The 12,425-nt window shown below is 47.7% G+C and overlaps 1 protein-coding gene across 1 annotated transcript in view; it reads right to left on the bottom strand.

The window, feature by feature from the left end:
* Positions 1 to 8,340: 8,340 nt before the first annotated feature.
* NEURL1 (neuralized E3 ubiquitin protein ligase 1) overlaps positions 8,341 to 12,425 on the bottom strand; it is a 159,935-nt gene continuing 155,850 nt past the window's right edge. Inside the window, exon 6 of the mRNA XM_086752605.1 lies at positions 8,341 to 11,344. Within this exon, the coding sequence (XP_086608731.1) occupies positions 11,103 to 11,344 (242 nt within the window). The 3' untranslated portion in view covers positions 8,341 to 11,102. The remainder of the gene's footprint in view (positions 11,345 to 12,425) is intronic.

The raw sequence follows: 12,425 nt of genomic DNA, 5'->3' as shown, positions 1-12,425 counted from the left end.
ACCAACTGGGGCTTTGCTGCTATTTGCTGGTGGCTTCCCATCACTGGCAGCTCGTTCTCTGGCAACTTCACATGCTATTTAGCCACGTAGCGAAGTGCTGTGTATAAATGCAGTGTTTGATAGCTGTCAACAGTACAATAAGATGATCTGAGAGCAAATGTTTGTCTAAGTTATTTTGTTTTCATTTGCTTTTATTTGCTTGGTAGAAGTAGGGACCACCAATGCAGCAATGCATGGGGAATGTGTCTGCACACTTGAACTGTTTGATGGCCTCTGCTAGCTCTGCCCAGTGCTTGGATTTCTCTTTCTCTCCCTCTGTGCTGCTCAGTTGTCATGTCTGTTGTGTGTCTCTGTAATTTTCAAATAAAGTACTGTATGTAGGGCTGGATCCAGAAGCCCTCGCAGCCACTTGACTTTGGGTTGGGATGAGGGTTGGTGTTGCTGCTTTTCCGCCTCTGTCTTTGACCCAACTCAGAGCAAAGCACAGATGTCTGTAAAAAGTCACCCATAACTCTACTTTGGGGTGTCAGTTTTGTGGGGTGTGCATGCATTGCCAAGGGTAGAGCGAGGGGATCTTTTTTTTTCTTGGGTGCCCTCACATCAGGGCTAGGGCTCCGCAGCGATTCCTGGAGCGAAAGCCAGGCCGCATTGTGTGCGGCCCTCACTGGAGTCGGCAGAACAAATTAGTTTATCCCATTTTATAATGTCAGGGCTGGGCTGGTCCCGTCAACAATGTTCTTCATTTGTTCTTGCATCAAGGTAGCATTCATTCTAGTTGGAGAGTGCAATTTTTTGTTTTGTGTTTGTTTTTTTAATAAATAAATTTGGTTTAAAGCTTCACACTGGCGTTTTACAGACCTGTTCTTGTCAGCCTAAGCCACTACTGTCCTGAGTTGAGACTCCTGTTTGTTACTGATCCAAATAATGGGAATTATGTTGATAATTTGGAAAGAAATGAGAGGTAATTATATTGGCAGGGGAGGGATAGATAAAATAAGAGTAAAAAGATGTTTCTAATAAGGCCGTAAATTATTGGATCTGACACTGCAGGTGCTTTCTCTGTATAGATGGTTTTAATACATCACTGCTCTGTGCTGGGATTTTTCATTATTGGGAGAAGTTGAGTTTTTCACTCCGTGATGTCCTATGACAATCTGTATCCTCACGCCAACGATCCACCAAAGAAACACAAACACGGGTTATGCGTTTGTTGTAGCTGAGGTGGTTTGTGTGACTGGGAGTTTGCATACACTGACATTTGGCTGAGGGAGCAGGCAAGAGTGGCTGTTCCAGGGCTGCCTGCACTGGCCCTCTGTGGAACAGCCCTGTGCTAATGGCACTTTTGGGAAAACGCTGGGTTTAGTGATTTTTTTTTTTTTTTTTTTTCCTGATGCTCAGGATTATTTGGTTACAATGGTACCTGTCTTGATCCCATATTGGTGGAGGTGAAAAACAAAGGGGAGGGAGAACCACTTGGCACTGTAGGAGTTGGTTTTTTTTTTTTTAATGTAACAATTAATATTAAAATAAATATTTCAGGCTTCTCCAGATATTCCCCTTCAAAGCTGTGTTATTGACTCTATATTTGATGTCTGAAATTTAAGCAACATGGCAGCCTTCTCTGTGCAAACAGTTCTTTACTGGCTTGAAAGCTTGTTCTTGAACTGCTTCTGGGTCACCAGGGAAGTGGTGATAAATAAACGAAAGCCCGTCATCACCTCTGGGGTTTAGACATGGGAGTCCTCAAAGTCTGTTCTGACTCTGGGTTTGTTTCTGTCCCCTGGAAGCAGGTCAGAAGAGAATAGGTCAGTCACTGGAACTTAGCCTGTAAGAATTAGTAAACTGGAACAAATAAAAAATAAATTTTATAATAAACCTTTTTAAGAATGAAATATTTCCATGAATAGCTGACTTAACTTCATGAGGAGGGAAGTTATAATTGTTTCCAGGAGGAATTTTTCTATAGCATGCTGAATAGGCTTGCTGAAGACTTGCTCATTACTCATGGTGAGTTCAAACCTGGAGTACTGCAAAAGCGAAGTGCGTGTCGCATTACAATGACTTTTTTGTATTGAGGGTCCAAACGAGTATTGTGGGGTCAGTAGTGCACAGAGTAGGTGCGTTTCTGCAGTCTGGCTAACTTCATGTGACATCAGTGCTGTTCCTTTATTGCAAATTTAATTGCAGACAGCAGTGCTTGTTACTCTGCTTGCAGTGTTTGGGGAGAATGAAGCAGATGAGCCTCCTCAGTTAAGATTCAATATCAAATTTCATGTCAGGAGAGGTCTTGCCAGCGGTTTGATTGGTGCTTAGGCTAAAGTTCAGATGCAGATAACTCAAGGTGGGTATTGAAAGCAGCTCAGCTGGACATATACATCTGTAGCTTTTTCCAGAGCTGTTAATTAGCCCAAATTGTCTCTGGAAATGGTGGGTAGTCAGTTATTGGGAGCCTAAACCTGTTGTTGAATGAAGGCTGAAATCTGAGCGGTTAGCACAGCAATTGCACGTGGCTGGACTGGAAACCCCTGTGGGTTTTTGCTGCCCCAAATTTCTATTTAAAAAAAAAATCTAGGACTGGTCTAAGTGAGGCTCTGCAGTGGGTTTCCTGGGTGTTTGATGTTTTGATGTTCTTAATGTGACCTTGAATATTAGATGCTGTTGCCATTTCTCCATTTTCTAGTGGTTAGGTGGTGGGAATGTACCTGGTGGGAGCTTGGGAGAGTACGTCGGTGAGCAGAGATAGAGGGATGTGTGGCTGGTCTAGTGTGTGTGGTCAAGTTGGTGACATGTTTTTTGTCTTTTGTTTGTTTGTTTTCTTTTTAACATGGGAACCATTCTGTCTGTTCTGCTTGGTGAAAGGTCTAGAAGTTGGTGTGGTTTCTGTTGCAGTATTTATGAGAAGGAATAACTGAGAGCTAATTTTTTTTTGCCTTTTTTTTTTTTTTTATTTTGAAGAGAGTTTATGGATGGGAGTCCATTCAGTTTGTTTTGGGTTGCAAGTTAAGCCAAGAAAGGAAGAAAATGAGTCTGGGGAACCCATTTTTTGTCGTAACAGCTTTGGATGATATTTTCTTGTGGCCTCTGATCCAGCTCCACTGAAGGTTGTGGAGTGAATATTGTTCATCGTGCAGATGTCAGAGCTTTTGTCTGAGTATTGATTCTTTCAGAGCTGACAGGTATTTTAACATTCACAACATTGCTCCTGAATGTACCTATAGCAAATGTGAGCTAGAGACAGAAATAATAACTGCAGCTTCATGCTTTCTCTGGTTTTTTGGTTTTTGGGGTTTTTTTTTGTTTGGTTTTTTTTTGGTTTTTTTTTGTTTAATGGACTTGAGATAGTGACCAGTTGGTGAAACTGTTTGTACAGTGAACAGCTCCTGCAAGGGTCCAGATGTGCTTGGGCCTCTGAGATGCTTTCCTAGAAGGAAAATCACGTGCATGATGGAAAATTTTGCCTTTCTTAGTCCTCCCACTAAAATTAAAACCCAGAAAAATAACTTTTTTTTTGTGTGTGTGTGCTTAACAATACCTTTTGCTGTTGATGGCAAGAGTTACTGTTAATAACGGGTCAGATGCCCCAATCTGTCTGAACTGGTGCAAAACAGAAGACCTTTCCGTGACTGGTCCCTGCAGATTAGAGTCCTACTTAACAAAGATGAGTAACTTCTCTGTGGCCAACACAGAAGTTACATTATTAGTAGGGAAAACAGAGCTCTCCTTTTTGCCAAGTGACACTGTAGAAACGTCCCTCAAGCTGTAGCACAGATCACCTGGGGACCTGTAATGGTTCAGCTGATACATACGGTACTGTGGGCCAGGTTCTGTGACTGGAACAATAAAAGTGCATGTCTGAACCAGGGAAAATTAAGGAAATTATCATAGCACAATGTTTTCATTGCTCTGGATTTGTCAGTGGTGGGAGAAACAGTTACGCAAAACATTATCCTCCCCCTAATCCAGACTTGCAGACTTCACTTCAGTGCCCAGTCCAGAACTGGTTTCAGAGCTGTCCTTGTGGTTATGTTGTAGGCCAAGTACAGTAAACGGGAGTTTGAATATCACCTGCAGCCTGTGTCTGCTCATGTCGCAGGCGAGGGTGACTGGGTCAGGGTTTTGTTGCCCTGTGTGGGACAGGGACCATACACAGGGGGCTGCCTTCTGCTCTGTGACTGCCCAAGAGCCATGTGCCCTGCCCAAGTGCTTGCTGAGAGAACTGCAAAACCATGTAAAGCAATTGAGATTTTGGGTTTTGCCCTAAAGCAGTGCATTCTGAAGCAAAGAAGTAAAAACAAATGTTTGTTTGGGGGATTTTAATAATGTCTGTGCCTGTAAAGGTGAAAACTCTGCATGAGTCGCTCAACGGGGAGTGAGAAACACAAATTCTCTTGGGCAATTGTGCATGTGAAGATGCAGAGGAAAAGTTTCAGATTGCTGTGCCTAAAAGTAGATCTTGGCATTTCTCTTTAGGTGTTTACTAGAGCTGGTATTGTATTGGAATTGAACAGCATGTAATAATGGTTAATTAAGACTGCTCAAAAACTCCTGGAGGAAAAGAAGATACAGATTGGGTTCTGGACAGCTGTAGAGGAGAAATTTGCAATAAATGCAAAATATTGCCAGGTGCTTTATGAGCTTAATTTTTTTCCTAGGATTATCACAGACCATTTGTGACTGTATCCTGGTCCACACTAGTGCTGTGGCACAGCAACAGGCTACAGACACCTCTGCAGCAATTCACAGCCATGCATCTGTGATGGGCATGTGTGTATTGGAAAGGATGAGCCTAAAAAGGGCCAGGAGTAATTTATGCTTGATAAGAACTCCTGATTTGCATGTTCAAGATACGCTGAAATAACTTTGATGTAGGCAACTTCCACTCCTTCCAGGCATCTGCCATCGCACGCCCTGACAGCACGCAGATGCTGCCATCTGCTGGGTTTTGGAGGGTGGCAAATGCTAGTGGAAAGGGAAATTCAGGGTGCACAGTGTCACCGCCCGAAGTCAGAGCTCTGCCAGGCCAAAGCAGCATCGGGCCCTTGGCACAGCGTTTGCCGCGTCCCACGGGGCCGAGCGCGGCGCTGCCAAGCACTTTGAGTGATGTTTGCTGGTTCTGTGCACTGCTTCACAGCGATGATGCTCTCCTCTTTGTGCACGCGGGATCGGGGAAGTGGTGAGGGACTGCCAAGAGTTTGAGGGCTGTTATCTCAGAGTTATTACAAGTTCTTGCAATATGAACCTCTAATGTTTTCAAAGACTCAGGCAGAAAGGAGTTGCTAAACAGACTGTACCTGTCATCTCCCAGTTCATTGATTGCTTGGACCAAAGGTGGTGCTAAATCTGATCCTTGTCTGTAATATTTATATTTTGTTGGACTTTTTTTTTTTAAGTGTTTGATAAAACAGATGCAGTGTCCTTCTTACATGAGAAATTTAGTCCTGGAGTGGGACTCACTGGACCTTCAGGGTCCAGAATTGTTGCTTGTTAACATTTGAGCAGGCTTGCAGTGTTCTGAGGGGAGGTGGGAAAAGGGTACTCTATCTTCAAATGCTTGCAGACTGTAAGAATTGACTTGTGATTTTTTGTTTGTTTGTTTGTATTTTGTTTACATTGCCTCTTATGCCCTACAGAAAAATAAATTTTTGACTTTTTAATTGTGATCCAGTTGGGTTTTTTTCCTCTTTTTTTTTCAGTACTGATTTAATTCCACTTGTGTTTGACAAACCACTGAATTTAGCTTTCCCAGAATAACTTACAACTTATGTGTACATGCAATTGCAAATTTCAGCTTAGGCTTAAATGGATCAAGGAGCTTCTCTCATCCCCTGGTCCTGAGTTCTTATTATATGCTGTATTTTTTTCTATTTTCTAATCCACATAGTTTTATGGACCTCTGCCCTCGAACATGAAGACTTTTTGTCTGTGTCAAGCAAGGTGGTAAGGTTTAAAATACTCTATCAGGATGTGGCATCAAGTCCAAAATAAGAAAAGTATCCTTTTACATGAGCAACCCTTTGGTTCTGCGGTAAAAGGGTTGTTCTGCAAGTTAGGATGAGCCCTTAACATCCTTGTGTGCAAGTTGCAGAGCAGGCAGTGCTTCAACACGGGATGTCCAGGTCTCATCCTGCAAGGCTGCTGGGCCCTCTTGACTCCTCTTATCCAGCTTGGAAGATTAGAGACCTCAAATAACTCAACAAGTACTAGTTCTTCGCTGTGTGAAGCAGCAGACAGGTAAAACTGAAGAGTTTTTCCTAGTGGATTTCTGCTCCTTATACGGGACATCTCTTGGGCATGCAGAGAGCAGTGGATTAGGGTTAGGGAATATACTAGGGGAGCAGGTTCTACCTAGGGGATGTAATAGTAAGGAGGAAAAGACGTTTTCTAGCACTTCAGTGCCCAACTTGGCTTACAGGAGCCCTCTGTAAGGTGGGGGGGGCGGGGGAGGGGTGTGGGAAGGAAGGAAGGAGAAGGGAAAAAAAAAAAAAAAAAAAAAAGGCCGTTAGAGACTGTGTGCCGTGCCGGGTACGGAGCACCAGGTGGCGATGCTGGATCAGTTCTATCGCTCCTGGACCACTTTCGGAGCATCCTCCCTCCCTCCTCGTCCTCGCCCCGCGGGCTGTGCCCCAGCTGGCCGGGGGGACGCTGGGGACGGCCCAGCCCGAAGCAGCGGGAGGCTGGGGTGGTGGGTGCCTTGTCCCTGGGGAAGGGCCGCGCTGCCCCATGCTTGCTCTTGGTGGAGCATAGCTTGGGAGCGACGGTGCAGCTGCAGATCTGGTTTGGATTGGCTGAGCTGATGGTGCTGGCCTGGGAAGGGAGGTCAGGGCAGGGTGGCTCCAGCGATGCTCCGCAGATGGAGGTGCAAAGTTCGTGGGGCTGTTGGTCGTGGCAGCTGCAGGCGGGAAGGAACAGGCTGGGGCTGCCGGAGGGAAGCATGGGGTACCTGCCTGGGTCCCTCATGCTGGTGCCAGGGGAGGGGAGAATCTGAGTTTGGCCCGGGGCATTAGCACTTCACTTGTTCTTGTCTGTGGCAATGCTTGGGCTCAAGACATCTGGCAGGGGCTATCTGGCAGGTCAGTGCCCCCAGTTTCTAGGGGCAGTCTGTGTTTTGAAGCTTTTCCCCTTGGTCCCAAGGGGATGTGGAGGCCTCCCACCGCTGGGCTGTGGCCAGAGAGGGCTTTCCAGACCCACTGGAGGTTCTCCTGTCCATGGGAAGGCAGGACGTGGGCACAGCTCTTGGGAGTGTAGCGCAGACATGGGCAGACTTGCCTTGTCCCAACAGCTAAGTGCTCCTCAGGGTAGTGTTGGAGAAAGCTGGGTTGCAGAAGCAGTTTCACTTTACCCAGCCTGGAAAGTTTCAGGCTGCTAGGCAGCTGTTAGAGTGGAATTGCTTCAGCTGGAGAGGCTGGGGACACCTCTCTTGGGAAGATGGAGCACCCACACTGAGGTGGGTCCTGTGACAGAAGAGAGTGATCCAGCCAGTCTCTCATCTGCTGAATAGCTGAACAAAAGGATAGGAGGAAATCTCACATGGCTGCATTGTAGGTGTGCTCCTGAGCAGATTCCTGCAGCGGGAGAGCTACAGGAGTTGAGGGGAGCTGGCATCACTCTGGAGAATCAAAATCCCCTTTGGCTGCCTGTGTCCCGTGCTACTTACTAAGGAAGCATCTGCATCTTGCCTCAGCATCTCCCTTGGCCAGACCACAGCTTGTCAGTGGGCCTTCTCAACATGTTGCTCAGTTCAGGGCTGGGATCCTCCTGTCAGGTGTTGGACTGTTGTGTCTCTACAAAGCTGGGGTGGGGACACCTGGCTATATTGCTCTTGCTCTGCCTAATCTTCAGCCCCTTACCTGACCCCTGCCAGGCTGAGCAGTATGGTCGTGGGTTTCCTCACAGCAGGCTTTCTCTTTCTTGTGCTCTAAGGGCTTCTTTTTTTTTTTTTTTTTTTTTTTTTTTTTTTTTTTTTTTTTTTTTGTGGTTACAGGCCCTCAGGAGAGACTGTGCAAACAAGGCAATAGGAGGAAAGAAACTGACTTCTTGCTGGGGAGGATGTGAAGAGGCTCAGGAGTGCAGGGCTTAAGCTGCAGGGACATGATTAGCCCTTGCTTTTAGTTTTGTGGCTTCCTTTATTTCTTATGTGTGTATGGGGTCCATTGGGGACTAGCTGTCAATACCCCCTCATCCTCAAGCACTGAAGGAACGCCTGAGCTCTCTCCACCCAGCTCCCCTGAAGGAAGAGGCTCTCATGCCACTGATGCTCTTACCCCAGCTGTGTCCCACAGCACTGCTCATTGTCTTTTGCCATGCTTGTGGAAGTGGTAAATACTCAGCTGCTCGTGGTGCTGCAGGATACCTAAATCAACTTTATTCACAATCACAGTTATCCAATTTTTCACAATGAATTATTCTTCTCTTTAAACAGAACACAAAACATCTTAAAGTAAAGCAATGAAATGCAAATGACACAAGAACACGGAGGTACGTGGGAACCTACACCAATCAAACAAAACAAAAGTTTAGGATTGTTGTTACTGTTTTTGCTATTTTTTTTTTATTTTATTTTTTTCTCCCTGGAGAGAGCCTTGCTCGCCTCCTCCCTACTCATAATTGGAGGCCAGCTGATGCTGGGAGCAGGACAACCCCAATTTTTGAGCTCAGATCCTGGGGGATGCTTTCAGCTTCTGCTAATTACTAGAGTTTGGTCCACAGTAAAACAAACACAGTTATATACTAAAACACTCTGAATTTGAAGGGTGAAAAGGAAATTCACACCACTGCACTGGTACCCATGGATGGAGTTTCTTGAAAAATAAAATGTACCCCTTGGCTGGCCATGTGTGGAGCGAGCCAGTCCCACTGGCGTGGTAAAGGCTCGGGAGGCTGCTTATTGCACGTTTCCCCATTCCACTGTTTCATTGACACCTTCCTACCCCTTAGCTTCCTCCCCTCTGAAATCTTTGCACTGGAGTTTGTATAACTACTGATATGGGCTCCCTGTGTCTACCAGTCATGGCTCTGTCCTCCAGCAAGCCAGAGGCTGGCTGCACGCCTGCAAACTGGCCGTGCTCCTGGCATGGCTGCTGTGACCCCCCCCCCCCACCCCAGACTTCTGCCAACCTGGCCTCCTTCCACCCCTCAGTGAGGGCATCTGGGCACAGGAGCCATGGCGCTCAAGGGCTTTTGATAGCCGGCCTGGAGGGTAGGGGTGTAGGTGAGAGGTATGCAAAGAAATAATGTAAATCCCTGTAACCAGAGTATCAGTGTTCAAGTTAGTACTGCCCACCGGGGTGGGCTAGGGGTGTCTGCAGAGCCCCGTGGTAGGTCGCAGTGATGGCGGTGCCTTTAGAGAAAGGCTCTACAGGGCACTCTCCGGCTAGTACCCTCGTTTTTCATGTCCTTGAGAGAACAGGGCCAGGATGTGTTTCCCAGGTGCTCCTGGGAGCAGCCTCTGTGAGTGCTCCTTCACCCACCTGCTGCCTGGGGGGGACATGATGCCTCCCTGCAGCAAGCAGCTGTGTATGTTAAATGCTTTTATTCCTATGCCACGCTGTTCCCCTGTGGCCATATGCTGGGGTGCAGGAAAAGGCTTGGCAGGAGGGGTGCAACTCCATGGCCTGGCCTTTGGGCAACATGGCGGGGCAAAGGCCACTGCTGCTGCACCCCAGCCCTGATCACCCCTCAGGCCCCAGACACCATCTCTACCTCCTGTGTGGCCCTGGAAGGCAGAAAGATGGGGCTGGAGGGGAAACAGGCAGCTCCTGTGGATCCACCCTGCTGTGGCCCAAGGGCTGGCAGCCTCAGGCCAGGCCAGCAGCCATGGCAGAGCAGTGGCTGTCACAGCAACCACAGGGGCCACCATTGCAGGCACCCACCATGGGGACAGTGAGGTTCCCACCTGGGGCAGCAGGGAAGAGGATTTATTTAAATAAACCAAAGCAAACCAAACCCCTCAAGCTATGTTTTTCTTTCCTCTCTTCCTAACATGCAAGGACAGCCAGGTCCTGCCAGCGGGCTGGCTGTGAAGGGCTGAGTACCACCTGGCTGGTTTTGTCTTAAAGCACAGTGATAAAGTTACCAGTAAATGAAACCCACAGACTTGTGGGTTTATACATTCTTCCCCAGTGGGGTTGGGGTTTTTGTTTCTTTTCTTCTTTTATTTTTCTCCCTCACGAGTGCTGTCTGGATGGTAAGAGGAGGAAAGGCAAGGGAGACACATCACCCTCTCCCACAGGCCCATGGGGGCAGAGATGCTGCCATATTCCTCGTGCTGTGTGGAGACTGTTCACGACAAGCCACAGCAAATTGGTGGTGGTGGGGCTTGAGAGCCGCTCGTCATGCAACAGGATGGCGATGGGAGGTGACTAGATACCGCTGGGAGAGAGCAAGGCCAGTGCCAGTGTTGGCTGCCAAACCTGCCATGAGTGCCTCTGCCAGGGAACAGCCCTTGTGCGGCTGCCATGCTGCTGCTCTTCCGCCTGCAGGCATGGGGTGAGTTTTGCTTCACAGATCCTGAGTCCTTTTCTGCACCAGCCCCAGGCTTTTTGCTGCGAATGTACTCACTGCACGTTGCTCACTGGGTCAAAGCTTGCCTCGCTCAATTCTTTCTAAGGAGCTGCTTATGGTCAGGCTGGTTGTACATGGAAACATGTTCCTTGTTTCTTCTCTTCTGCTAAGCTGTCCTCTGCACACGGGCTGTCTCTGGAAGGAGAGGTGTAGTGCTGAACCTTTTACCACTCGCTGTCCTTGCTAAACATTGGAGAGACCCCTCTGCTGTGCATGGTGTAGAAAAGGAATGATTGCACCAGCTGATTTGGGTTGGGTTTGGTTTTTGTTTTGGTTTTTTTGAGATTAAGTTTAAAATCCACAAGGGAGAGTAGTCCATTGCAACTTCCCTGACACACTGGAGTTCAGCCCCAGGGCTTGCTTGGAGGGTAGAAGAGCAGCATCTACGCTTGTCTCATCTGTTGTCCGTGGAAAAGGGGATCAGGGTGGTGGTGGGTGACATTTTTTTTAATCTCCTGAATGATGAATAGAGACCAAGACCTGTGTTGTTTCACAGCCTCCTCCCCACCTGCACAGTCCCCACCACAGCATCTGCTGCTGCTCTAAGTGCTGCGGTATGTTTTGATGATATCTTTGATGGCTCTTCTGCAAATGGGACAGCAAGCATTGGCCATCTTCTTGAGCTTTAGCCCACATGAATAGCAGAGACACATGTGTCCACAGGAGTAAATGACTGTGTCTACCATGTTCTCGTAGCAGATGGTGCATTCGTCTCCCCAGGGCCCTGAGACGGACGGGGAGATGGGTGACTCAGGCAAGCTGACTGGAGAGTTGGGAGCTGTGCCTGAAACACAAAGAACAGGGTCACTCATACTGCTTAAAAGGCTTCTTGACATCCCAGGGTACTCGCTGCCCTGAAGCCAGCTACTGAGGGAGGAACCATGCCCCAGCAGAAATGGATGCTCCAGGTTCAGAGGTCCTTCCTGTGACCTACTGTCCCACTCGCTGAGCCCTGGTCCACACACCAGGCTCAGGGCAGCAGAAAGGCAGCATCTGCCGTCTGCTTTGAAAAGGGAGAGGTCGGGTGGCACACGGTGGCAGCAGCTCCCAAGACAAGCAGTGTTTCATCTCTAGGGCTGATCCAGGGATGTGGGACCACAATGCCTGGCTACAAATCTGTAGCTTGTGGCTCCTTCAGGACAGGAGTGGAGTGGTACCCACATGGACAGCATCTGGCACGTTTCTTTGAGAGCTATGAGGGGCTGCAGTAATTATGTTTGCAGCACACCCATAATGAGGGAGCAAGATAATGAGAAAATGTCTTTTTTTTTTTTTTTTTCCCTCCCCCCCTCAAAACCATGTTTGCTGTTGCCAGTTATTAGACTTGACACTGATAGGTACCTTCAGCAAAAAACACTCTTGGCTTGGACAACAATGACAAGAACTTTTAAGTTATGTATCCCATCTTCAATGTACTGGGATCATGCAGGCCCCTGGGGTTTTAAAAATGCTGCAGAACAGCCTGGCATGTACATTTATCTAAATCTCACTGGAATTCATCGGCATGTTAGAAATACCAATACTACCTTTTTCTGAAGAGGGTACTGAATGTGTGTGGCGAGGGAAGGGCGGAGAGGGGCAGTAGGCATACTCATAGCGTGAGTCTAAGCTAGCGTGCAGCATGTCACTGCCACACATCTCTGCAGAAGGAGCTGTGCGTCACAGGGCCACGCACATAACAGAAACTGCTGCCTCCCTTGGGACCCTTCATGATGAAAAGGGTTGGAGAAATATTGCTGTCTAGGCATCTAAGCGGCTTCCACGTAAAACAGACTGAAAATAGACTTTGCAGAGGCTCTCCCCTCCTCCCTGAGGGAGCTGACGGGAGACTCTGTTGATCATTGTGGTTTCAGAGTCCTTCTGGT

Source organism: Chlamydotis macqueenii, chromosome 7, assembly GCF_036417535.1.
Source record: "Chlamydotis macqueenii isolate bChlMac1 chromosome 7, bChlMac1.mat, whole genome shotgun sequence".
Taxonomy (NCBI): Eukaryota; Metazoa; Chordata; class Aves; order Otidiformes; family Otididae; genus Chlamydotis; species Chlamydotis macqueenii.
This window is presented reverse-complemented; position numbering and strand designations above follow the sequence as displayed.